Raw genomic sequence first — 26,431 nt, forward strand, 5'->3', positions numbered from 1 at the left:
GCAGAGCTAGCGCTGTCAGAAGTGGGCATGCTACAGACTCAGGCTAGCAGAGCTAGTGCTATGAGAAGTCGGCATGCTGCAGACTCAGGCTAGCAGAGCTAGCGCTGTCAGAAGTGGGCATGCTGAAAATGTTGCCATTTGATGTAGCCTATTGTACCAGAGTTAGCTTATGCTACTATAATTTTCATCTTCAGCCCCTAAACTGGTTGCAATTAGCCTAAATACATACAGTGTGCAAAATAATATAAATTCAGATACACATGATAATAAACACTACACATGTTTTGTAAAAATACAGACATATACATGTACATGATGGATTTACAAAACAACCCATGACCACTCCCATTTTTTCTTAAAAATATCTGCACACTTCCTGACAGCTTTGGAACTATTGACCTGATTAACAGTTTTCACAGTGTAAGTTCTTTCACTGGGGAAAATGGCCGTGCTGAGAGATTGCAAGATAAATCTTCACTCAGTAATCAAATGTGTGTTTAAATCAGTTAGGGAGCCAAAGCAAAATTAATTATTCATGTGGTTTAATTGTAGTGGAACTAGTCGGAGCTATGAGTGTGCAGTAAGGAGGAGAGAAATGGAGGAGAGAGAGAAAGAACGAGAGAGAGAGATGGCGGGGAAGGGAGAGGCAGAGAGAGAGAGAGATGGAGGGGAAGAGAGGCAGAGAGAGATGGAGGGGAAGGGAGAGGTAGAGAGAGATGGAAGGGAAGGGAGAGGCAGAGAGAGAGATGGAGGGGAAGAGAGACAGAGAGGGAGGTGGAAGTGAACAGAGGCAGAGAGATGAAGGGGAAGGGAGAGGTGGAGAGAGAGATCGAGATGGAGGGGAAGAGAGGCAGAAAGGGAGAGATGGAGGTGAACAGAGGCACAGAGAGAGAGATAGGCGGCGGCCATTGCCCAAAAGGTTTCTCTGTTTTTCTTCGTCTCACAAAGTAGTACATAAGAAACTGCCATTTTAACTGCGATTGCTCCATAGTGCACAGCTGATTTCACATTGTTGAGTCACTCAGAAATCAGCCTCCAGCTGAGCTTTTAACCAACCATAACTCATTCTCAATCTCACTCACTCATCTTTAATTCATGTTAGGGTTATTTTGACTTAACGGGCACATCTCCTTATAGAAAGGTAATTTTCTGTGGACTTTGATGTGCTTGTTCCTTGTTTTGCTTTCGGGCCTGGTGATAAGAGTAGTGGTTGTATTGCTGTGGCCGCTTTGATGTAATAATGAAACAGTGAGAGAGACGGGTTCAGTGTGGTGTCCCACTGCTGTTTTAGCATCTCTCCAAGTCCACAGAGGGGCCACTTCTGTTGAACGTCAAACTTATTTTCTTTTTGGTTATGGCACTACAGGCAAATGATCTTTAAGGTAAAGCCACGATTAGGAAACATTCATATGCCCCCCTGTGGGTGGGGTGGGGGGGTTTGTAGCTGTGTTGGATCTGGGGGGGCGGGCAGGCAATGTGGTCCCCTCCTCTACAGAAGAAAAATGCATGGAAAAGTGGCCATCTCTCCTGCTGTGTGATATAGTTTAGGGTGAACGGAGAATATTTTGGGTGAGGGGAGCATATTTTTGGTTTGGGGGCAGGGGGAGCTTTGGGTGTGGGGGCAGGAGGAACATTGTGTGTGGGGGTGGGGGGAGCATATTTTGGGTGTGGGGTGGGGGCGGGGTCTACCTCTAGGGCTGGGGGGGTTTAGCAGTGCTGCAGGACAGCCGAGGGTTAGGGTTAGTAAATGAGAAGCACATGTGCAGTTGGCTGCAGGACAGACAAGAATTGGGGTCTGAAGGAGCTCAGCTGAGCTCAGAGTGAAGCTCAGAGGAAACAAGCGCTAATATCAGCCAGTCAGCTTTATCATAGGGCACGGTTGGCCAATTCTGCTTTTGTCATAGAGCATGATCGGCCAATGTGCTTTCTCATCGGGCACGACTTGCCAATCTGCTTTATCATAGGGCACAATCAGCCAATCCAGTTTATCGTATAGTAATAATGATAATTTAATGTTACGTGTTATATTGTTTGTGTGAAGGGTCTCTTTCTCGGTGGTGCTGAATTACTGAAATTCAGTTGCCGAGCTCACCTCCTAGCAGGAAGTGTTTGAGAACAGAGCTGATTCAAGGGCTTTGAGTTCAGGCAGCCGGACGGCTTTTTTAGGCGGTGTCCTCTCCGTGAACCTGGATCAGTGTGCAGTGCTGATATCCTGACCTTCCGCTGAAACGTGAAGTCTGTATGCATGAAGAGTGCTCGTGCTGGAGACAGGCGGTTATCAGGAATGCACAGGATGCTGTGCAGTGGCACAGGACAGGCTGGAGAGCCGGGTCATATTGGTGCTGGGTCTTAGTGCCTTTCTCCCTGCAGTGTGTGGGGTTGCTTTGGCTGTGCTTTCAATGGTCAGGGTGGCCCTCCTGGCTGTGCCAGCTCTCCACGCTCTCCACGCTTTCTGTCTGAGCTTTCCTCTCAGGAACAGATATCTGTTAGGGTAAACGTCCCTATTAAGCCCACCAAATCCGCTTTTCAGACATTTTTAATATATACTGCCCCAAGTGAGAACATTTTAGTTAAATTGAAAGTCTAATCTCTCATTTGAAGTGTCAATAATTCATTTATACCAATTTATAATGTTTTTATTGTTTAATTTGTCAAAATATGTCAAAAGTCTGGCATGGGCTTAATGGGTACCTAACGTACCCTTTAAGCCCATGGGTGTTCCAAATAAGCCCACTTCATGATTTGTTGATAAATAAATAAATATTTTAAAAAATCTTAACAATACAAACTTGTTCTATTCAAATCTGTAATCTCTTAGCTCTCAATAGCTATTTTCATTTTGTCTCCACTCCTATCCTATGGCCTGTAAATGGCATTTGAAATAGGCATGACCAGCCTTTCTGCTGTGTTGTCAACACAGAAAAAGCTAAACTTACAACATGTCTTCTTTGGAATGTAGCCAAAAAACTGTTTACGAACAAAATCAAAACTATAGTGGAAATTACTCTTCAGTACTTCATCTTTCAATATGTGTTGTCATTTTGTCTGTATCTCTATCCTATGGTGTGCTGTTGGCATTTGAAATTGGCCAAAATTTCTGGTCCAGTCAGCTGGTTGAAAGTGCAGGTGTTTTTATGAAGATTTCTGACCGACTGACTGAACGAAAAACAATTTCAGGTTCAATACTAATGTTCTAAGGATAGTAAATAAGTCAATTTCAGGATTTACAATTAAACAATAACTTTTCAAATGTTAATCACATTTAGGATAGTAGTTTGAAAACATTGTAAAAACACATTTTAAAACCATTCAGTTCATTGTGGAGTAACATTAAAACATACAGTTCATTATGAGGAGACATCAGTCATAACATATTGAAGCTCATGTATCATTAGCCTATAACTTAAACAAAATAAACAAGAAAGATGTCAACATTTCTGCAATTTCTACTTTCTCCTAGACTAAACGTAGGACTATGCTCTTAGAGGTGATTGTATCGTTTTAGTAAGGCTATCATTTGCTCCATGCTCCATCTTAGTAGTGTAACATAACATAGGTTATAGGGTGGTCTAAGCTTTATTTTATTTGTTTGTTTCAATCTTTTGCCCACGTTGTGGTTGTCTTTGTCTTACGCTAACAAGTCGTTCATGGCTTTCATCTTGTTTTTGTAGATTTTCAACGACCTCATGATTGCGCAAATAGAATGGTCCAGGTCCCTACGGCCCTGCTTTGCAGAGGATGAACTTGCGCTTCTATCATGCGTGGGCATGAACTGTAGTTCTTTTGTGTTTTAGTCATCTTAAACTAAAACTCATCTGAAAAGTAAAGATTAAAAAATTATTGCTAATGTTAAGATAGAACACAGGCCTATCCAGAATGAATTGACCTATGCAATATCACTGATATTTAAATGTGGGTATTAATTATCTGAATTATGGAGCTGATTCATCAGGTGAGGTCAAAATTAGGGAGGAAAATGGTTCAACGGTCAAAAGGGAGAAAATCCCCATTGAAACACAGTAAAGTGGGCTTAATGGGAACAGGTGGGCTTAAAGGGAACATCAGTGAATTTATGATTAAAAGACAGAATATTTTATTCTACTCACATGACATTAAAAAACAACTATATGAAATAAATCTATATATGGTGCACTAACATAATATGAAAAGTATAAATTGATCATGTAGAGAAGTAATTAGCTATACTCATTTACATCCACCTCAGTCAGTGTGATTTTTTTGCTAGAGTCCCCTTTAAGCCCACCAGGTAAAAATGTTGATTAAAAAATAAATAAAGATAAACATACACATTTATTGTCTATTTAACAGTATAATAATATAAACTGCATACAAAAATATAAACTATACATGCTTATCATGCTTTATGTCATTGCAATGAATCATACTATGTAGCTACTGTATTGATGCAGCATGTGGTCTGTTTTCTAGCGTGCTAAAACTCATATTTTGATTTCAAGACACAATATTTCTAATTCAGGTAATATTCTAACATATGTCTCATTCAAAACACTAATCACTTAAATTTTGATAACAAGTGAGTACTTTCCAAAAACAGGAGTAGAAATATACAAAAAATGTTATTTTCTGAGGGTACCAAAATCACCTAAGTTTTTTTGCAACTTCTTCTGGGATCAGCAGGCACATGCCACACATGTGCTTCGATAACTCAATATCGATAAATGTGATTGACTTACAATAAAAAGTGTCATTTACGTAACAAGCAGCTTCATTTGAAAAAACATCACACAGCAAAAAATTATGATGTAGTTTTTTTTGATTTGACTCAGAAGTTGCAAGTGGGCTTATATGGTACGTGGGCTTAATAGGGACGTTTACCCTAAATGTCACTGAACACGAGAGAAAGAGAGGATAGATAAAGAGCTCCCACACGGATAAAGAACTTAAAATTTATTTTGTGAAATAGAAGATTCAGTTTGCAGACGGTGAAGAAACCGGAGCCACTGAGGTCATTGCAGCGTTCTGTGTAAACTCACCTGCTCAGGTGTTCTGTGTAAAGCTCAGGTGTTCTGTGTAAAGCTCACCTGCTCAGGTGTTCTATGTAAAGCTCAGGTGTTCTGTGTAAAGCTCTGGTGTTCTGTGTAAACTCACCTGCTCAGGTGTTCTGTGTAAAGCTCAGGTGTTCTGTGTAAACTCACCTGCTCAGGTGTTCTCTGTAAAGCTCAGGTGTTCTGTGTAAAGCTCAGGTGTTCTGTGTAAACTCACCTGCTCAGGTGTTCTGTGTAAAGCTCAGGTGTTCTGTGTAAACTCACCTGCTCAGGTGTTCTGTGTAAAGCTCAGGTGTTCTGTGTAAACTCACCTGCTCAGATGTTCTGTGTAAAGCTCAGGTGTTCTGTGTAAAGTTTTGGTCTTTGGGTTCTGGTCTCATGCCAGTGGTACTGCTGTTCTCTTTCTTCTGAATGTCCTCCTCCTGAAGGAGCTCAAAGTTCCTCCCTCTTTGTGGAATGCATGATGTAACTAACATTTTATTTATGCACCAACCAGTTAAATACACATTGGACAGTAGAAAGAGAAAAAAGCCTTTAAGCAGTTCATGGCCAATCCCATGGTGCCTTTCACCAAATTGCCTTCATGGCTTGAAGTTCTTGCCCCCTTGAAAGTGACGTCATCCAATTTGAAAGCACTTCAAATAGAATTTGCTGCCTCCGGCCTTTAGATGGCTTTGGTATCCAGGACATTGTGGATGTGCAGCGTGAAAGCTTCCTCACAATGCTGCCTCTGTCACTGTGTTTGAGTGGCCTGAGCTTGCATCACTGAGGCCCTTAAAACGAGCCTCAGCTGTGCCGTGTGCTTTAACCCCCCCTTCACCTCCCCCCCCTCCCCCCACCATTCTGCCTGTGAAGATCTGCACATGTACAACAGGACTCAGGTCTCAGTGAAGTCTTAATATCTAACATTTAAACGTCTAACATTTTTTATTTGTCCCACTATTTTTGAAGGGCAGTTAAAAATGTAGTTCATCTTTTTCCTAAGAAAGCAAAATGCTTCTTCTAATTAGCCTGTCGTTAGCTGTTAGTGATGTGTAGCACAGCTAGACTCACACATTGGTAAGCTCACTGCTTATAGTCTGGCGACTGTTTTTCGCTGCCAAGAGCGAACCTACACAGGAGTCCATGAATGGTGTTTCTCTGCTGTTCCATTTTCAAAGTAGCCTGGTTTTCTGGCAGGTTTCACTTTGAAAACATTCAAAATGATCCTTGTGTGTTTGTGTTGGTGAGTGCCTCCAGACTCAGTCGTTCATGCCTAATTTGCTTGCCCATGGTGCATTGCTGCTACACAACCCTTGACAGTGCTGTGTCTCTTGCTGTGCCTTACTACATATTAAAAGCAGGCCTGGCCAATCAGCAATAGACTGACATGTAGGGGAAGCACTTGTAGTACATGAATGATGAGAGTGGTCTGTAAAGAGAAGAGGGCAGGAAGAGAAGCGCCTGGGGTTTGTCATCATGAATCTGTAATGGAGGGTCATGGCTGCGTCTGTGAGCTCTTACTGTAAGTTCAGCAGTGCAGTGACGGAGCTTATTTCACAGCCAGGAAGGGCAGGACCGGTGTCTGTTAAACACATGGCTGCTTCAGGCTCTGCCTCCCCATCCTCACCCCGTCCTCATATGAAGTGTGTGTGCAGCTGTACGCTCTTGTAAAATCGTTATTTTTAAATGAGAGGGGCTGTGTTCTGGCTCCCTGGTACACTGTTCATTGCAGCTTGCTCTTCTGAAGCGTGACCAGCTTCTTATTGTTCATAAGCTCTGATTTTTGTCTCTTGTTGTCTAACTTATCTGATGTCTGTTTTTACTTTTTTTTTCCATTGAGTGTGTGTGTGTGTGTGTGTGTGTGTGTGTGTGCGCGCGCGCGCTGTGGGCTACTCCTCAGCTCTGTTAACTTGCACCACAGACAAATGAGCTGAGCTCTGAATGGGCCGTCTTCCTTATGGAATTTCATGCTTTTATAAAACATTCAGCAGCTTTTAAACAACTGGGCTCTTTATTTGGAGTCAGTAATGCACTGAGCAGGAGCGGTTAATGCTGCACCTTGGGGGCGCTGGGGCTGAGTGCAGTGGCTGAACATAGTGGCGGGGAACGTAGCGACTGAGCGTAGTAGCTGAGTGTAGCGTCTAAGCGTAGTGATGGAAGCGTAGCAGGTGGGTGTAGCGGCGAGGAATGTAGCGACTAGTAGTGGTGGAGACAGTTAGGCTGTCTATAGCCTTTAGCTAATAGCCCACTGTACTACTACTCCACTGCACGGTGATCCATTTATATTTCCAGCTGCAGTGTTTTCTGAAGCAGGTCAGGAGTAGGATAATGTACCTGAGGGAAGTGTTCCATCGTGCAGCACACCTATTGTCTGAACGGCACAGGTAGCCTGGCTCTGGAACTGCATTCAGGGCTTGGGTCTGACACAGTTTGGCAAATTGTGGCTAGCACAAAAAAGGCCACAAAGAGACAGGGCCACAGAGAGGTGGAGTCAGAAAACATCTGTTTTCCCAGGTAAAGCCTAAGGAACAGGGAAGACTTAATATTATGGGTGGTCCGGAATGTTCCACCTGTGGGCTCAAATGGATCTGAACTTAGAGCCCTGTTAGCAGAGATGGTCCCATTAGCGCATTCACATGGTAATGAAGCAGGGCTTTTATCCTGATGTCCTAGCGCGCTAAGCTAATGGACGAGAGGCCGAGGTGCTGTGTTCTGCCGGGGGGGGGGGGGGGGGGCTGTGGCTTTGTGCTGCTCTCTCTGAAGTGCTCTGCTCCCAGTGCCCTCTATGACTCCTTCCTGCTTGAAACAGCAGCGCCTTTGTGCATTGAGCCTTTTTACCCCAGAGCATCTTTACTTCTCTGTGTGTTTACACATCCCTTCAGTGAGGGCCTGGGGGCCGGAAGCATTTCTGCCTGAAATATCCTTCAGTATCACCACGCTGCCTCACACCATCATACTCATACAGAGGGGTCTGAATTTGTTGTGTTTGGTGATGCTGGATATCTTTGAGCTCACCCTTAGCCTTTCCAGAGATACTGTAATTATTCTGATGGCCGGCTTCTCCCTAGATTCAGAATGGTGATAATAATGGCACAAACAAGTGAGGTGTGCCCTTCTCTCCTCTCCTCTCCTCTCCCCCCTCCTCTCCTCTCTTCTGCTCTCTTTTCTTCTTTTTTCTTTTCCTCTCCTCTCCTCTCTTCTCCTCTCCTTGCCTCTCGTCTCTTCTCCTCTTCCCTCTTGGTTCATGATTGACAGGTGTCCTCTGCTCTGCCTGCTGGTTGCCCTGGTCCTGCCGGGGCAGGTAAATTCAGTGAAACATACGCCCCTCAGACCTGAACTGCTTGTGATGATTGACAGGGTCATCAAATCCAGTGCAGAGAAACCACTGTTCCTGCCTCTTCAGAGTAGCCAATATTCCCAGTTTCCAAATTTTGTAAATCAGTTGTCTTAAAACCACCTCACAAAATGCCCCTGCACCTGCCAAACCAATGATGTAATGCCACAGTGTACCTCAGCGGCAAGCCAGCTTTGCCAAAGGCTATGTACATATATTCAGGAAATATTGAATCTGCACTTCACTGACGTCAGCTGGAGCAATGACTGTGCACTCAGTCCTCCAGGAGACCTGATGTCCCATAGCACACTGCAGTTTGTACCCTGCCATCAAAATCTTGTTAAAGGAGTACCATGGTGGTTGAACGTGACACTTCCCAGTTGTCTTCAGGCAACAACAAAACAAATGTGCATAATTTTTTTATTCTTCAGTCATTTCAATGTACTTTAAAACGTATTTTTCTAAGCCTAAATTTCCCACTATAAAAATTCACCCGAACCGTCTGGGCGTGGTAATGAGAACTGTCAGTTAGCTATGATTGACAGACCGTTCCCCGTTACCATAGCTACCCCCATGATACGCGCTCTCTTTGGGAGACTGAATTTTCACAAGCTAGCTAGCTTAGTAGTATATCAAGTATCGATAGATAGCTAAGGTAAGGACGTTGACTTGTATCCAGTTACTATTTTTGCTATCTAGCTAGCCAAGTTAAGATAAAAGCACAACTATAACGTCCTCATAAAGCGAACTAGCAAGCTAACGTTATCGATAACATTGCCTTATGAAAGCAAACCTCCTAGCTAGCTAACGTTAGCTAGCTAGCTAAATGAATATAACCAGAAATAATCTAAAGGAACTCTAATTTAAGTGACCTAACGTTAGTCAAATATTTGCATTGTCTGAACAGCAGGACGGTGTGCCTGTCAGATTTCTTTACGGGCGTGGAAATAGAGTGGTTACTGTATTCGTGACGTAGAAAAATGACAACTTTCTCAACCGGTTGAAAATGGACGATGAATTTAAACGCATATTTCTCCAAAAATACAGAACGGACATATTTAATACTTTGCTCATTGTGTTCTTCAATGCCTCTTGGAGACTATGTCCATAGCACACTGCAGTGTGTACATGCCACCAATGATACTTTTAAGGCAGCTGGCCTGGAATCAGGACCAGAACACACACAGGCAGCGGGGCCCGTCCTTATCCTTATTGTCTAATATCTGCTCAGTGTTTTTAAGGGTTTATTAAACAAACGGTCTGGTGTTGGAGGGACGCTTGTCTGAAAGAAGTCATGGGCCTTTCTGCTCAGCGGTGCGATATTTTTATTTGCACAACTGTCACTTTATTTAATTTATGGTGATAAAAAAATTAAATACACTTAGAGCCTTGTTTCCCAATACAGGCAATTGCACTGAGACAAATAGCATCACTGTGAACTGGCAGGAAGTCCATAGAAAGCAGGTGTGCAGGTGCCGTGCAGTGATTTATCACGTTAGACAGAGCTGATCCACAGTGTTTATCAGTCAGACACAGAGACCGCCCACGCTGTTTTAGTGTGTCAGAGAGTGACAGGCCATGCTTTAAACTGTTAAACACTGAACGGTCTACTCTGCAGATGTTAAATGTTGATTGATTGATTGATTGATTGACTTCACAGGACCTGCAGTGGAATGAGCTCGTATCAGCTGTACCGTGCTAATGATGATTATAGTGCAGAGTATTGGTCCGTTTCAGTGGGCCTGATTGGTCAGGCCCTCAGGCTGTGACCTCTGCACTCCATTAGGGGAAGAAGCGTGGCACACTGGTCCATCTGAGGAGCTTAGAGCTGCCTATCAGGTTCCAGCTAGCCTCTCCTCCTGATTTTTACTGTGATATCATGGCTCTACTGTGTGTGATTTTTAGTGATGTCACTGCTCTACTGTGTGATTTTACTGTGATATCACAGCTCTACTATATGTGATTTTTACTGTGATATCACGGTTCTACTGTGTGTGATGTCACATTTCTACTGCCCAATGAGAACTCGCATGTTACAGGAATGGGGAGCTAACTCTTTCTTGCTGTGAGAGCTGGAGGTTCTGTGTGTGAGTGGCAGTCTGGGATAGTATCAGAGGACTGGGCTGTGTTAGAGCCAAACTCTGGCTTACATTCACATTTGGCATGTGTGGCATTTAGCTGACGCTCTTATCCAGAGCGACTTACAGTTAGTGCACAAGAGACTGTGATGTACTGTGGACGGAGCAGGGAAATGTGGGTCAGGGAATGTAAGGCAAGCACTCACATACCCCCCCTCCCCATCCTCCTCCCCAAGAAACAGGGCTGACTCACATTAAAGCGCTACGCTGTTACCCTGATGTCAAATTAAATTCATTTTGAAACAGGTGCTGATTTGTGTGACACAGTTCTGAATTTGAATGCAGAGGAGCAGGAGCTGAATCACATTGAGAGCAGAGAGCAGACTCAGTGGATGAGCTGTGTAATGGTCCCTTTACAAGGCCAGCTACTCAGCTCTGCTGGGATCTACCTCAGTGATACACTGAGCTCTAGAGGATGCACAATCTGCACTATTTACACCTCAAACCTGAGTATTTTCAACTTTCATGAGTAATTGACATAATAATTTTATGATACTTGCTTTTTTGCTTTTTGGAGGGTTGGGACAGGTAGAGTAAGTGGTTTACTCAGGTTTGATGAATATTGCAGTGTGGTGAGATCGCTTTGCTGCAGCACAGGCTTCTGTCTGACCCACAAGCTGGCCTCTGCAGCTTGGTACTGGGCTCACGCACACACACACGTACACATACACACGCACGCAAGCATGTGCACACACACATGCCCACTTGCACACCTCTGCAGCACTAAACAGGGCGCACACACATACATGCACACATGCAGACATGCGCACACACACACACACACACACAAACACACACACACAAACTATGTATGCATGTTATATACCACTGGTTTGCCTTGTTAAATAAGATCAGTTGAGTGTGAGACTCGGTGGAGTGTGTGAGACTCAGTTGACTGTGTGAGATTCGGTTGAGTATGTGAGACTCGTGTGAGATTGAGACTCTTTCTCTTCCTGAATGTCCTGCTGCATAATTTATGCTAAAATCTGTAAAAGAACAGAAGATGAGCTGTACTGTGTGTTTCAGGTCCCTGTGCAGATGTTGTGGGTGGAGGGAGGTGGATGTTCTCTTACGCTCCTTTTCTTTCTCAGGTTATGCAGCCTCACCTTGAAGAAGCTGATAGTCCTGAAGGAGCTGGACAAAGACCTCAGCTCTGTCGTGATTGCTGTTAAAATACAGGTGAAATACTTTGCACTGTAATAATGACATAGTCTGCTTTAACTATAACTTTGTAACTATAAATATAACAGCAACTACTATACATAACTATGATCATGGTCACATCGTCATGTCTTAAGGAGCAGGGCAGATGTTCAGCGGCAGTTTTTTGCAGGAATTGTTTTTCAGTGTTTGCACAACTGGTCAGGACCTGAGCTGCCCCACCCACTCCCCTCTGATGCCCCATCCCCCCGTAGAGTATAGGGGGGGGGGGTTACTTATAGGAGAGGACAGTATATAAACAGAGAACAGTATACGTGGGCAGGACAGTAAATGGAGAAAGGAGAGTATACTGTATGCAGAGAGGACAGTATGTAGAGATTCTCTCTTACACTGAAAGAAAAATAAAAGTCTAGTTTTTTACTCGTCTTTTGTGGTTGATGACTTATTCTCCAACCTCGTCTGAAATCTGCCCAGGCCGTACGTCTCCAGTCTGGTGATTATTTAAGGCAGACGGCTCTTTTCTGCCCAGTCTCCTGTCGGGGTAATTAGGGAATAGACATTAAAGTCCATTTCAGTTTGCTGAGTCACTGTAGGAATGTGGGTCTAATGAGCTCTCTAATCTTACTGTAATTCAGTTCTATTCCTCTGGTGCCCTGTGTAGCCTACTTTTCTTTGTCTGAATGAAAAGCAGACTGGAGAGTGTCTCTGGGTGTGTGAGTGTGGGTGGTCGTGTGTACACGGTGTAGGTGTGTGTGAGAGTGTGTACAGTGTGTGTGTGTGTATGTGTGTGTATGTGTGCTTGCACAGTTACCTTCTGACAGTTACATGCTTTAGTTTAAGCTGTGTCAGAGTCAGGGTTTAGTGCAGGGGATCAGTGCCTTCAGTTTAGACTGTGTCAGAGTCATGGCTTAGTGCAGGGGATCAGTGCCTTCAGTTTAGACTGTGTCAGAGTCATGGCTTAGTGCAGGGGATGAGTGCATTCGATTTAGACTGTGTCAGGTTCAGGGTTTAATGCAGGGGATCAGTGCCTTCAGTTTAGACTGTGTTCGGTGCCCTGCAGGGGACTAAACGCTAAACAGGAATAAACCCCCTCTCTCTGTCTCTTTCTGTCTGTCTGTCTGTCTCTCTCCCCCCTCCCTCTCTCTCTCTCTGTCTCTCTCGTTCTCTCTCTCTCCCCCCCCCCTCTCTGTCTCTCTCTCTTCAGGGTTCCAAACGGGTCCTTAGGTCTAATGAGTACATCCTTCCACCCAGTGGCTTGATGGAGACCGACCTGGAGCTCACCTTCTCCCTACAGGTACGGCTGCTCTGATTGGCTCACCTTCTCCCTACAGGTACGGCTGCTTTGATTGGCTCACATTCTCCCTACAGGTATGGCTGCTCTGATTGGCTCACCTTCTCCGTACTGGTACAGCCGCTCTTATTGGTTTACCTTCTCCCTACAGGTACAGCTACTCTGATTGGCTCACATTTTCCCTACAGGCACAGCAATTTGGATTGTTCTTATTGGGGTTTGTGTTCAGTTTGATGGTGATGTTTGGTGTGTTTGTGCGGTTGATGGTCATGTTTGGTGCGTTTGTGCGGTCGATGGTGATGTTTGGTGTTTTAGCCTAGTTGATGGGTATGTTTGGTGTGTTTGTGCTGTTGATGGTAATGATGTTTGGTGCGTTAGCGCAGTTGATGGTGATGTTTTGTGTGTTTGTACGGTTGATGGTAATGTTTGGTGCGTCTGTGCGGTTTACAGTACCCACACTTCCTGAAGAGGGATGCCAATCGGCTGCAGATCCTGCTCCAGAGGCGGAAGCGCTATAAGAACCGCACCATCCTGGGCTACAAGACCCTGGCGCTGGGCATCATCAACATGGCCGAGGTCAGAGCTGGCTGCACACCTGCCGACCCGTCTGTCTGTGTGTGTGTGTGTGTGTGTGTGTTTGTCTGCGTCTGTGTGTGTGTGTATGTGTGTGTGTGTGTTTGTCTGTGTCTGTGTGTGTATGTGTGTGTGCGTATATGTGCTTGTGTGCGTGTGTGTGTTTGTGCGTGTGTGTGTGTGTCTGTGTGTGTGTGTGCTTGTGCATCCGTGTGCGTGTGTGTCTGTGTGTGGTATTATTTATTTCCACTATTTCCTTATCGTATTCACTCATATCTGATCTTGCTGGCTTTCTCCTGGAGGTTTGAGGGGGAGGCAGGTTTAATGGTGGAGGCATGTTTGAAGGGGGGGCAGGTTTTGGGGGGGGGGTGGGGGGGCAGGTTTTAGCTGTTTAGCTTGAAGCTTCAAGCAGCCGCAGCAGTGCAGCCGGCCCTCAGAATCATGTGTAAATGCAGGTCCAGTTTCACCCAACAGCACATTAACACAACATACAGGTCTCACATTACTCCATGGGCAACAGACCCAAAGTGTGAACAATAAAATCAGTGCTAACCTCTCTTTATTAAGCGTTTTTGTTCTGCTCTTTCACGTATGCTAAGGATATTGCATCAGCTTTCCTGGTGATATCACATTACCAGTTTTCACGAAGAAATAAAAGGCGTGTTTGAATATCCAGGAAATTGCATTCATGTGCCAAGTGCACTGTTCCCTGTCTCTGTTCTGTCTCTACGTGAAGTCTTTTGGCTGTGAGATCTCACACTAGCTTCGCATGCTCACAATAGCACAGCATTGGTGTGTTCAGGATTACAGAGGACATGGAATGGTGAACGCACATATAAGAGCCAGGCTGAAGCTGTGTGCAGAAGCTGAACACACATATCAGAGCCAGGCTGAAGCTGTGTGTTGAGGCTGAACGCGCATATACTGTAAGAGCCAGGCAGAAGCTGTGTTGAGATCTGTGTGGGCCGTCACTCCTGAATGATTGATAGGGAGCAGATTGGGGAGGAGCGCAGGGCACTGCAGAATGAGATGCTATATTAAAGCCTGACATGAAGTCATCTTGAGTTCCACAGATGCACGAATATGATGCACGAATATGGTAAATTCCATCAAGCAGGTTTAGAGAATGTATGCCTCACACACTACAGTTTTACACACCGAAGGTTATCGTTATGCTCTTTATGAAAGGATAGAGGCGGTGTTCAGTGTTTATACAGTGCGTGAGGCTGGTCAGCTTTGCTCCCTCGCAGGGTGAACAGAAGGTGAACTTGTCCAGCAGACACAGGTGGCCTGCCGGGCAGCTCGTAGGGGGAGATCAGGGCTCCTGCAGTTGAAGGTGGTGACCTGTGGGTGTGGTCCTGGGTGTGTCCATTTCCCTGTTCAGGTGATGCAACACCCGAGAGACGGAGGCCAGATCCTGGGTCTCCATAGCAACGGGAAAGAGGCTCCAGTGCGTGCGGCGGAGATCAGTGTGTTCTCTCTCTCCAGCCAGCCCATCGACCTGCAGACTGGACCCAAGACCAAACCCTCTGGTGAACCATTGGCAAAATCACACACGCACATGCATGCACACACTCACTCACTCACTCACACACACACACACACACACGCTGAGTTTAATTGAAACTGAGATCTCCTGTCTTTAAGTTGCTAAATGGCACATTTGTCTCAAATTCGCAAGCAGTGACTTCAGTGGGGAGCACACAGACATGTGAGCAGTGACCAGTGAGCACACAGATTAAACTGTGATGTCATCAGTGAACACATAGGTTAAATTGTGATGTCATCAGTGAGCGCACAGGGTAAACTCTGATGTCATCTCCCACAGATCGTTCTCCAGACATGGATAACTACTCTGAAGAGGATGAGGACAGCTACTCCTCAGAACAGGAGGCCAGTGATGATGGCGTTCATGGACAGGTGGGGAGTTTGCACTGAAAACACAAACACACACACACACACACACCTACCTGCTGCCTATTCCCAGTACAACAACGTGCTATTTTAGTACCTTTAATGTGCTACATAGCTTGCTCTCTATCAAATATTTATCATTACTAAATCCCTGTTCAGCCAGGCGGCGTCTCCTTCCTATGCCACACTTTGGGTCTCTGCGGTTCCACAATGACAAAGCCTCTGTGTTGTCACACAAAAGCTGCTTGTTTTAATTCTTCCCTCCATAAACAAATGTTTTCTGATGCTTTTCATTTCTCAGCTTCAGCTTCCTCAGAGAATCAGTGCTTTCATACAGCAGGCACTATATGACAGATACAGAGTAAATGAGAGAGAGGCGTGTGTGTGTGTGTGTATGTGCATGCGTGCATGTGTGTGTGTGTGTGTGTGTGTGTGCATGTGTGTGCGTGCATACATAATAATCACAATAATAGTAATACCCTTTATATAGCACCTTTCAAGCATAGAGCACAAAGTGCTTTGCAGAACAGAAAAAAGAATTAGGTATAAAATTACAACGCAAGGACACAATAAAAGCAGCATAAAAGAGGAGAATGAACAACAAAATAAAAAAATAAAATGGCAAAATATGAAGGCAATAATAAAGCATAAAGAATAAAACAAGGGAAGAAAGAAGCACAGTAAAAGTAAAATACAATAAAAAACAATAAAAGAAAATGATAGAACAGTAGCGTTAAAACCCAGCGATTAGAAAGGGAAAAGGCCCAGCAAATAGCTCAGTCGTTACAGAAAGCAGTTTTCGGGAAAATAGGTTTTTAGGCTTGTTTTAAAAGCAGAGACTGTATCAGCAGACCTAATATTGTATGGACATTGCAGCAAAGGCTCGTTCACCTTTTGATTATTATCTAGACTGTGGAACAGCCCAAGACCAGAGAGTTAAAAGTTTGCCGATATAATCAGGTGCCTAGTCATGTACAGTAAAGCCTAGTATGTAATCAATGAAACTTTTAAGTGCGGAGAAGCCAGTATTGGGGTGTTATGGGAAAAATGCTGACTCCTGGTTAGTAGCCTAGCGGCGGAATTCTGTACGGTTTGCGGCTGATTTACAGTGTGATGGTGAAGGCGTGTGAACCACAAGGCATTGCAGTAATCGAGACAAGACGCTATAAAGGCGTGAGTGATTCTTTCTGTGGTGCTAAAAGAAAAAAAATGCTGTTATTTTAGAAATATTCTAAAAGATTGTAAAAGGTGGCATATATTCAAATATTGCAACTTGAATACAGCACCAGATTTACAGTGCATTAAGGTAAGGTAAAAATAATTTTATAAACGTAGTTTTATATGGCATCTCACAGGCATGGGATGAATGTGTTACTCTCCGTGCTGTTGCAGGACTTGTATTATGAGGAGAACGAGGTCCGAAAGCCAAAAAAGTCCCGGAGGAAAATTATCCGGACCACATCCATGACCAGGGTAGGACAGACGGGAGAGCTAACCCCCAAAACCCCTGCATCCCTGCACCCTCTGTACACAGCACTATGGGGATGAGGGGAGTAGTTTTGTTCGGGGAGGGCGGTGGCGGGATGGGGGCCACTGTTTTACCCTGTGCTGTGTGAAGGAGGGGAGCCAGGTTTGTTAACCCCCCCACTCCCCCCCCGTAGTTTCTGGGACAGCTTGCTCTTTCTCCTGCAGTCCAAACCCAAGGGAAGCAACAGAGAACACAGGGTTTATCTGAGGGGTGACTGTGTGTAGTAAACGCTCACAGGGAATTATCAGCTCATTCCATTATTACACTGTCAAATATCAGTCATGATTAAACAAGGACCAGCCAAAGCCAGAGGAACACTGCCATAGAAACTGTCGTCTTAGTTACAGATTCATGTAGACGGACTCCTTGTCTTCCTCGCGCTAACACCCAGTGTCCTGTTTCTACAGCAACCCAACTTCAAGCAGAAGTTTGTGGCCTTGCTGAAGAGGTTCAAGGTGTCAGACGAGGTAAGCACTTTCCTTTGGGGCGTGCGGCAGGGGAAGCTGGGAAGAGCAAAGCATGCTGGGAGAGGAGAGGAGGTTCTTTTATAAACTGTAATTTCCACAGCATGGTGGCTCTGTGGGACTCAGTAGGCCAGCTGTAAAGCATGGAGCCATTGCTGAGCTGCCTTGGGCTGCGAAATAAAACCTCAGTATAAAGATGTTGAGTTTGCAGGCAGCATATTTCAGCTTTTTCTAATGTCTATGGGACTGAGGGAAGAGCCAAAGCAGATTACATCAGTAATTACCTGAATAAATGCTGTTAGCCTGCAGTGTGCTGTAGGGACCCATTAAACTGCGTATTGCACACACGAAACGCACTTATCCTTAATGCTGTGCTTTACAGAGAGAAAATGATGCCGTTATGGCTGCTTGTTCTGTCCCAGTTAATCTAAAGCCGCGTTTCCACCGCAGGAACTATACCCCGGAACTAGGAACCTTTTGAGGAACTCAGTGCGTTTCCACCGCAGGAACTAGGGTCTAAATTTAGTTCTGGGGGCTTTGTTTTACCCCCCAAAACGTTCCTGCTCGGGGGGTAGTACTTTCCGAAAGTACAGGAACCTTTTGGGTGGAGCTTGCAGCGCTGAACATTTCTGATTGGTCGAGTACTCGTAGCATTTGTGTTGTATTTATTTTCCGCCATTACCCGCCATGTTTGAAAATATGCAGCGGCAAACCAATTTATTTTCAAACATATTTTATTTATTTGTTATGCGGCGCAGTAGCCTACTTTTGGTTATAACCTGTCAACGTCTTGGAATTATAACGTGTGCTCTTCTGTTCTTTTCTTGCTTTAGTATTCGTTTTATAAAATGCTAAGCATTCGTGCTGGGAAAGCATATTATGTAGCCTACCAAAACATTCAAACGGATTAATTCGGTTGCTGAATATTTTCTTCCGGATTTTCTTTGTTAGCCCGTTGTAATTGACTCAAAACGTTTGATACAGTTATGTGAGGTATGCGGTAGTTCTGCATAATTAACATTGGTGATACAGTACAAGCAAACTGGAAATCACCATCCGCACTTTTTATCCGGGTAAAATAACAGGTTAATTCTAGTAATCTTCCCTTTAGCTTTTTTTAGACTGCCGTAGTTTTACTCAATTTTACTGCCATTTTTCAATTCCACGAAAAGACCAGGAAGACTATGGACTAATTTATGGTGCATGGTTCGCATCTGGAGGGCACACTTCGCTGCTCGGCTAGCAGTAACTTCGAAGGAAAGCAAACGGTGGCTGTACCACTACTAATTTACATTTTCACGCAAGTCCGAGTTTTCGTTCTATTCTTGTCATTTTGCCATTAGCCTATATGGAATTGACGACGAGAAAGTAATCAAACAGCAAATTGTTTACAACGTGTGCATGTTTTCTGCTGTTGTTGCCAGTTATACATATAAATGTTAATGCATTCTGTCGCTTCGGATGTCAAGACATGAAAGCGAATGTTCGCATAAAAACATAATGAATGTGTTTGAGAGGATATATGAAAATCAATAAATACAAAAGTAACCATATATAGTCATTGTTGGTAACCCGTTGTATAAGTGGAATAAACCCCTCCGGGCTGTCCCGGTTATTAGAAAATAATGTAGGCTACTTCGGTGGTAGTATGGGGTTACGGAAGAAATCATATGACAGACGGACCGACGACAACGTTGCTTTTTCATACGTCAGTGGGCTAATTTGCCTAATCTTCGCGGTACTTTAGACCCCGGTGGAAACGCAGACAACCATTGGCTGAAGGAACCTTTTAGTTCCTGGTAAAGTAGTTCCTGGGACTGAAAGTTCCGGGTAATTTAGGTGGAAACGCGGCTATAATTACTGTAAGTTTGTTAGCCAGCTGTTATTGTGTTTGCATGGTCCTCTTGTTACTCCAGCAGCCACTGAGCCCTGTGCTGTAATTGGGCTCTGTGTTGTAATTGGGCTCTTTGCTGTAACTGGGCTTTGTGCTGTAATTGGGCTCTGTGCTGTAACTGCTCTCTGTGTTGTAATTGTGCTCTGTGTTGTAATTGGGCTCTTTGCTGTAACTGGGCTTTGTGCTTTAATTGGGCTCTGTGCTGTAACTGCTCTCTGTGTTGTAATTGGGCTCTTTGCTGTAACTGGGCTTTGTGCTGTAATTGGGCTCTGTGCTGTAACTGCTCTCTGTGTTGTAATTGTGCTCTGTGCTGTAATTGGGCTCTGTGCTGCTTTCTGTGTTGTAATTGGTAATTGTGCTCCATTCTGGAATTGGGCTCTGTGCTGTTACTGGGCTCTGTGTTGTAATTGGGCTCTGTGCTGTAACTGCTCTCTGTGTTGTAATTGTGCTCCATTCTGGAATTGGGCTCTGCTGTTACTGCTCTCTGTGTTGTAATTGGGCTCTGTGCTGTAATTGGGCTCTGTGCTGCTTTCTGTGTTGTAATTGGTAATTGTGCTCCTTTCTGGAATTGGGCTCTGTGCTGTTACTGGGCTCTGTGTTGTAATTGGGCTCTGTGCTGTAACTGCTCTCTGTGTTGTAATTGTGCTCTGTGCTGTAATTGGGCTCTGTGCTGCTTTCTGTGTTGTAATTGGTAATTGTGCTCCATTCTGGAATTGGGCTCTGTGCTGTTACTGGGCTCTGTGTTGTAATTGGGCTCTGTGCTGTAACTGCTCTCTGTGTTGTAATTGTGCTCCATTCTGGAATTGGGCTCTGCTGTTACTGCTCTCTGTGTTGTAATTGGGCTCTGTGCTGTAATTGAGCTCTCTGTGTTGTAATTGGGCTCTGTGCTGTAACTGCTCTCTGTGTTGTAATTGTGCTCCATTCTGGAATTGGGCTCTGTGCTGTAACTGCTCTCTGTGTTGTAATTGTGCTCTGTGTTGTAATTGGGCTCTTTGCTGTAACTGGGCTTTGTGCTTTAATTGGGCTCTGTGCTGTAACTGCTCTCTGTGTTGTAATTGGGCTCTTTGCTGTAACTGGGCTTTGTGCTGTAATTGGGCTCTGTGCTGTAACTGCTCTCTGTGTTGTAATTGTGCTCTGTGCTGTAATTGGGCTCTGTGCTGCTTTCTGTGTTGTAATTGGTAATTGTGCTCCATTCTGGAATTGGGCTCTGTGCTGTTACTGGGCTCTGTGTTGTAATTGGGCTCTGTGCTGTAACTGCTCTCTGTGTTGTAATTGTGCTCCATTCTGGAATTGGGCTCTGCTGTTACTGCTCTCTGTGTTGTAATTGGGCTCTGTGCTGTAATTGAGCTCTCTGTGTTGTAATTGGGCTCTGTGCTGTAACTGCTCTCTGTGTTGTAATTGTGCTCCATTCTAGAATTGGGCTCTGTGCTGTAACTGCTTTCTGTGTTGTAATTGGTAATTGTGGTCCATTCTGGAATTGGGCTCTGTGCTGTTACTGGGCTATGTGTTGTAATTGGGCTCTGTGCTGTAACTGCTCTCTGTGTTGTAATTGTGCTCCATTCTGGAATTGGGCTCTGTGCTGTTACTGCTCTCTGCGTTGTAATTTGGCTCTGTGCTGTAATTGGGCTCTCTGTGTTGTAATTGGTAATTGTGCTCTGTGTTGTAATTGGGCTCTGTGCTGTAACTGCTCTCTGTGTTGTAATTGTGCTCTGTACTGTAATTGGGCTCTGTGTTGTAACTGCTTTCTGTGTTGTAATTGGTAATTGTGCTCCATTCTGGAATTGGGCTCTGTGCTGTTACTGGGCTATGTGTTGTAATTGGGCTCTGTGCTGTAACTGCTCTCTGTGTTGTAATTGGTAATTGGGCTGTGTGCTGTTACTGGGCTCTGGGCAGTAACTGGGCTCTATGCTCTAACGGGTCAGATAAGAACTGCAGGGACCCAGGGAGAAAATACATTTGCATCTTTCAATCATCTCCTGCTCATAATCAAATGGCCAGCTTATATTGAATAGCACACATATCTGTATAAATTGAGTTTATTAAAAATGTAGCTCTTTTCTGACGATTACAGCTTCAAGTACTATCTGCCCCCTGCAGACACAGTTATTATAAAGACCAGCAGACAGAAGTTTTTATCATCTTTACTTTCTCCATTACCAGTATGCTTCAGCTGACCTTAATAGCTTTTAATTTCATTTCAAATATGTCTTATCACGAGTGGTTTTTAATGACTGTGATGATTAATAACAGTGTTTCTCTTGGAAATAATGGCATGATATTAAAATCACCTGAGAGCTGCATTGGAAATGGCCTGAGCCATTATGCTGTGCACCCCCCAAACAGGTTAAAGATGGTGTGGATTGGGCATTTGTGCACAGGTGTGGATAGGTACACAGGAGTGGATAGGACATTAGTGCACGGGTGTGCACAGGTCCACAGGTGTGGATGGAGTATTTGTGCACAGGTACACAGGTGTGGATAGGACTTTTGTGCACAGGTGTGGGCAGGTGCACAGGTGTGGATAGGACTTTTGTGCACAGCTGTGGACAGGTGCACAGGTGTGGATAGGACTTTTGTGCAAAGGTGTGGGCAGGACTTTTGTGCAAAAGTGTGGGCAGACTCACTGGTGTCAACAGAGCAGCCTGTTAGTGCAGTTTGCACACTGATTGCAGTGCATGCAGGCGACGATGCTCCATTCTGCTTCAATGTTAAAACGCCAGGACTGTGCAGCAGTGGCTCAGCACTGTACTGCTCCTCTTCTGAGCAGTACTTACAGCAGCTCTTCCACTCTTTCCTGTTCATACATCAGAGCCTGCTGACCTCATGCTTTCTAAACCTGAACTTAGAGTAACTCTGGCTGAAATGGCTGATTCAGTATTTCAGGGCAGATCCAGACTAGTGTTACTTCCCATCTGACCTGAGGTCCTACCTATCCACAGCACCCTCCAGCCCCTAAGAAAGGTTATATTCCTGCAGAACAGTTATGAGTCCTGCAGGAAGGTCATAAGTCATCCTCTTTACAGACCCAGCCTTGCATTTATTCTCCTCTTTGCACAGCTCTCACTTTCCCATAATGCAGTGGCGTGCCTGTGGGCTTTTTAGCACATCCATTAAAATCCCTTCAGTTGGATTTGACTATGTGCTCCACTGCCCAGCTGCATTGTAAATCCGAGTGCTTGGTTCTGCATCACACATCAGTATTAATCGCTTGATTTTTTAACTCCCTGTTGAGCAGTAACTGCTGCTTACAGTCATTAATGAATCAAGTCCAAGCCCTTTCAGGACTGTTCGAACCTCTCTAGCTCTCTCACGGTCTGGTGGAGTTGGAACACTGTGTCCATGGTCTTGATTTGCCTTGATTCACATGCTCATCACATGTTTATCGCTCTAGTTAACTCTGTTACATTGGCAGGATAATGACTATGAAGCTGTCAGAGTGGTTTGTGCTTCTCGGGCTATTCACCTGTTTTTAAAGAACGCATTTTCTTCAGACTCGTAGAAGGGAAGAAGGTAGCAAGTATCTTCCATATTCCCATTGTGTGCGTGAACATAAAACTTTGGCTTCCTGCGGATTTGTGCGTTGGTTGCCATGACTGGGCTGGATGTCCCGCCCCTTCTAGGCTGTTGTAGCGCAGTATCCAGCAGTGTCTTTACCAAAGTTCCTTTAGCACATTGTTAGCGCTCTGCTAAAATGGATATGCATTTCATTTTCTCTCAGTAAAACGCAAGCTAGCTTAGCGTAATACAACAGCAGGTGTACAGCCTGTGGTTCATTGTGTCCGGTAGCCTTCCTCACCTGAATGTGACGCCCCTTGGCCATCCTGCCTGAGGCTTAGAGCACTGCTGCTTCTCAGCCAATGACAGGCAGTGTTAGTCATCTCTGTCTTACCTGCTTTTGGGGGCCCAGTATTTTTGCACTCATATGGTTTTACTTTCATGATAAACTGAATTGCGGTGGGAAGGTGAATGACTGGTGCTTATTGCTGGCAGGTTCTGGACTCTGACCCGGTGGAGCAGACCCAGGAGGTGGAGGAGGACTTGGACCTGCTGTACGACAGTCTGGAGATGTACAACCAGAGCGACAGCGGGCCCGAGATGGAGGACAACGACAGCGTCCTCAGCGCCCCCAAACCCAAACTCAAGTACAGCCCACCTGTCTGTCTGCACTCCCAAACGCAAACTCAAGTACAGCCCCCTGTCTGTCTGCACCCCCAAACTAAAGTACAGCCCCCTGTCTGTCTGCACTCCCAAACGCAAACTCAATACAGCCCCCTTGTCTGTCTGCACCCCCAAACTAAAGTACAGCCCCCTGTCTGTCTGCACTCCAACGCAAACTAAAGTACAGCCCCCTTGTCTGTCTGCACCCCCAAACTCAAGTGTAGCCCCCTGTCTGTCTGCACCCCCAAACCCTTTGTTTTGAGGACCCCGTTATGTCCCCTTCCCAATGCACACCCGTCTTTCATTTGAATTCTGCTTTCAGTTACACCCTCCTCTCAATCTGACTCACAGTGGCTGTGTGCTGTTCATGTATTCACACATGCAGAGCAGTGCGCTGTGTGTTGATGTATTCACCCATACAGAGCAGTGCGCTGTGTGTTGATGTGTTCATTAATCTGTTTGTGTTGTTTCCAGGCCGTTTTTCGACGGGACGTCCCTTTCCAGCTCGCAGGCTGAGTTTGGGGTCTCCCACACCCTGAAGCACCAGCACAGTGACATCATCTGTCCTGTGAGTGACAGCTCCTCTTCTGACACCGCCTATGCACACGCAAACACACACACACACACACATACGCACAGACACACACACACACACAGTACGCTCACATACACACACTCTCACACAGACAACACACACACACAACACATGCATACACATACACACAAACACACACACACACACACACAGTGAGGCCTGCTGTTCTGCTCACTGTTTCAGCAGCGCCCTCTGTTGGGTGAGAGATTAAAATGTTTTTTTTCTGGGTTTTCCCTGCAGAGTGGAGGCTTTCAGCCCACAGAAACGAGCAGGTCACCTGGGGTCAGGTTTCTGCACAGTGTTACCATGGACACCTCTGCAGGGGTCAGTGTCCTGTTGGGTAGAGCTGTGTGGTTGGGCCGTTAGCCTGGGTTCTACAGTAGGGGGTGGGGCCATTAGCCTGGGTTCTGCAATAGGGGGTGGGGCCATTAGCAGTAAGGGGGTGGGGCCGTTAGCCTGGGTTCTGCAATAGGGGGTGGGGCCATTAGCAGTAAGGGGGTGGGGCCGTTTGCCGGGGTTCTGCAGTAGGGGGTGGGGCCGTTAGCCTGGGTTCTGCAGTAGGGGGTGGGGCCGTTAGCCTGGGTTCTGCAGTAGGGGGTGGGGCCGTTAGCCTGGGTTCTGCAGTAGGGGGTGGGGCCGTTAGCCTGGGTTCTGCAGTAGAGGGTTGGGCTGTTAGCCTGTGTTCAGTCGTTTGTTGTCGCCCCCCTCAGGAGGACACAGACTGCGGCAGTGGCTGTTATGTCAGCGCTGACAGGCTGCCCGTTTCAGGGGGGAAACTGAGCAAGACCGAGTCCCAGGACTACATATCCCCCAGGTACACTGCCAACCTGTCCCATCAGTACATTTTCAACCTGTTCCACAGGTACACTGCCAACCTGTCCCCCAGGTACATTTTCAACCTGTTCCACAGGTACACTGCAAACCTGTCCATCGGACATTTCAACTGTTCCACAGTACACTGCCAACCTGTCCCCAGGTACATTTTCAACCTGTTCCACAGTACATCCAACCTGTCCCCCAGGTACACTGCCAACCTGTCCCACAGGTACACTGCTAACCTGTCCCCCAGGTACACTGCCAACCTGTCCCATCAGTACATTTTCAACCTGTTCCACAGGTACACTGCCAACCTGTCCCCCAGGTACATTTTCAACCTGTTCCACAGGTACACTGCCAACCTGTCCCATCGGTACATTTTCAACCTGTTCCACAGGTACACTGCCAACCTGTCCCCCAGGTACATTTTCAACCTGTTCCACAGGTACACTGCCAACCTGTCCCCCAGGTACACTGCCAACCTGTCCCACAGGTACACTGCTAACCTGTCCCCCAGGTACACTGCTAACCTGTCCCACAGGTACAATGCCAACCTGTCCCACAGGTACACTGCCAACCTGTCCCCAGGTAGTGTGTAAAGAACGGGATCAGTGGTTTACTGCAATGAAGACCAGGGTGGCTGTGAATATGCTAAGCTAACTGGCTAAGCTAGCCTGACAGAGTGAACATGCTTTGCTAACTGGCTAAGCTAGCCTGACAGGTTTGGTCCCTGCAGGGTGGAGAGGAGGCGGTGCCAGGCTGCCCGCAGCACCTCGCTGAGGGACCCACTGAATGGCAGTGCCCAGAGCGTGCGCACCTACAGCGTGAACAGCGAGAGCAGGCCAGACTCCCGCCATACCCCACAGGTACACCCCGCCTCTCCAACCATACCCCACAGGTACACCCTGACTCTCCAGCCATACCCCACAGGTACACCCTGACTCTCCAGCCATACCCCACAGGTACACCCTGACTCTCCAGCCATACCCCCCAAGATACACCCCCCACTCTCCCGCCATGCCCCGCTGGTACACCCCCACTCTCCAGCCATGCCCCGCTGGTACACCCCCACTCTCCTGCCATGCCCTGCTGGTACACTCCCACTGTCCCGCCATAACCATGCAGGTACACCCCATACCTGCTTTAATGCTTTTCTGAAACTCTCAGTGTAGTGAGCAGCTTTGCTCTGCTGTCTGCATCTTGAGCTCCGGTTGTTGAGTCCAATTTCTTTTCTCTTAGTTTTGATTTTCTGTACTGAAGGTCTGGGGTGCATTGATTTGCAGTCACATTAATTTTTATTCAGACAGGAAGCATATAAGTGCAGTAATAACAAACACAGATCTCACTCAGAGGAAGAGGAGGCTTGCTCACTCTGCTTCCTGCTTCTTGCTCATTCTACTTCCTGCTTCCTGTGTCTGCAGCAGCCTAGGAAGTGTGTGTATGACCAGCTGAACCACATCCTCATGTCAGACGAGCGTCTCCCTGAGAGCATCATTCTCATCAACACCGCCGACTGGCAGGGCCAGGTGAGTCCTCCTGCCCCCCCCCCCCCCGCC

General features: G+C 45.8%; 1 protein-coding gene across 6 annotated transcripts in view; it reads left to right on the forward strand.

Annotated features, from left to right (window-relative positions):
- LOC135244624 (phosphofurin acidic cluster sorting protein 1-like) overlaps positions 1–26,431 on the forward strand; it is a 135,204-nt gene that overhangs the window by 102,289 nt on the left and 6,484 nt on the right. For 3 of the 6 annotated variants that reach the window (XM_064317072.1, XM_064317071.1, XM_064317069.1), the window contains exons 2-14: positions 11,573–11,660; positions 12,847–12,936; positions 13,384–13,509; positions 14,891–15,038; positions 15,335–15,426; positions 16,813–16,893; positions 17,356–17,415; positions 23,297–23,448; positions 23,939–24,032; positions 24,300–24,383; positions 24,770–24,873; positions 25,612–25,741; positions 26,297–26,401. In XM_064317072.1, coding sequence (XP_064173142.1) covers positions 11,573–11,660; positions 12,847–12,936; positions 13,384–13,509; positions 14,891–15,038; positions 15,335–15,426; positions 16,813–16,893; positions 17,356–17,415; positions 23,297–23,448; positions 23,939–24,032; positions 24,300–24,383; positions 24,770–24,873; positions 25,612–25,741; positions 26,297–26,401 — 1,354 coding nt within the window. The other 3 variants (XM_064317070.1, XM_064317074.1, XM_064317073.1) reach the window with 3 other exon arrangements.

The sequence above is a fragment of the Anguilla rostrata genome, chromosome 18 (assembly GCF_018555375.3).
Source record: "Anguilla rostrata isolate EN2019 chromosome 18, ASM1855537v3, whole genome shotgun sequence".
Lineage (NCBI taxonomy): Eukaryota > Metazoa > Chordata > Actinopteri > Anguilliformes > Anguillidae > Anguilla > Anguilla rostrata.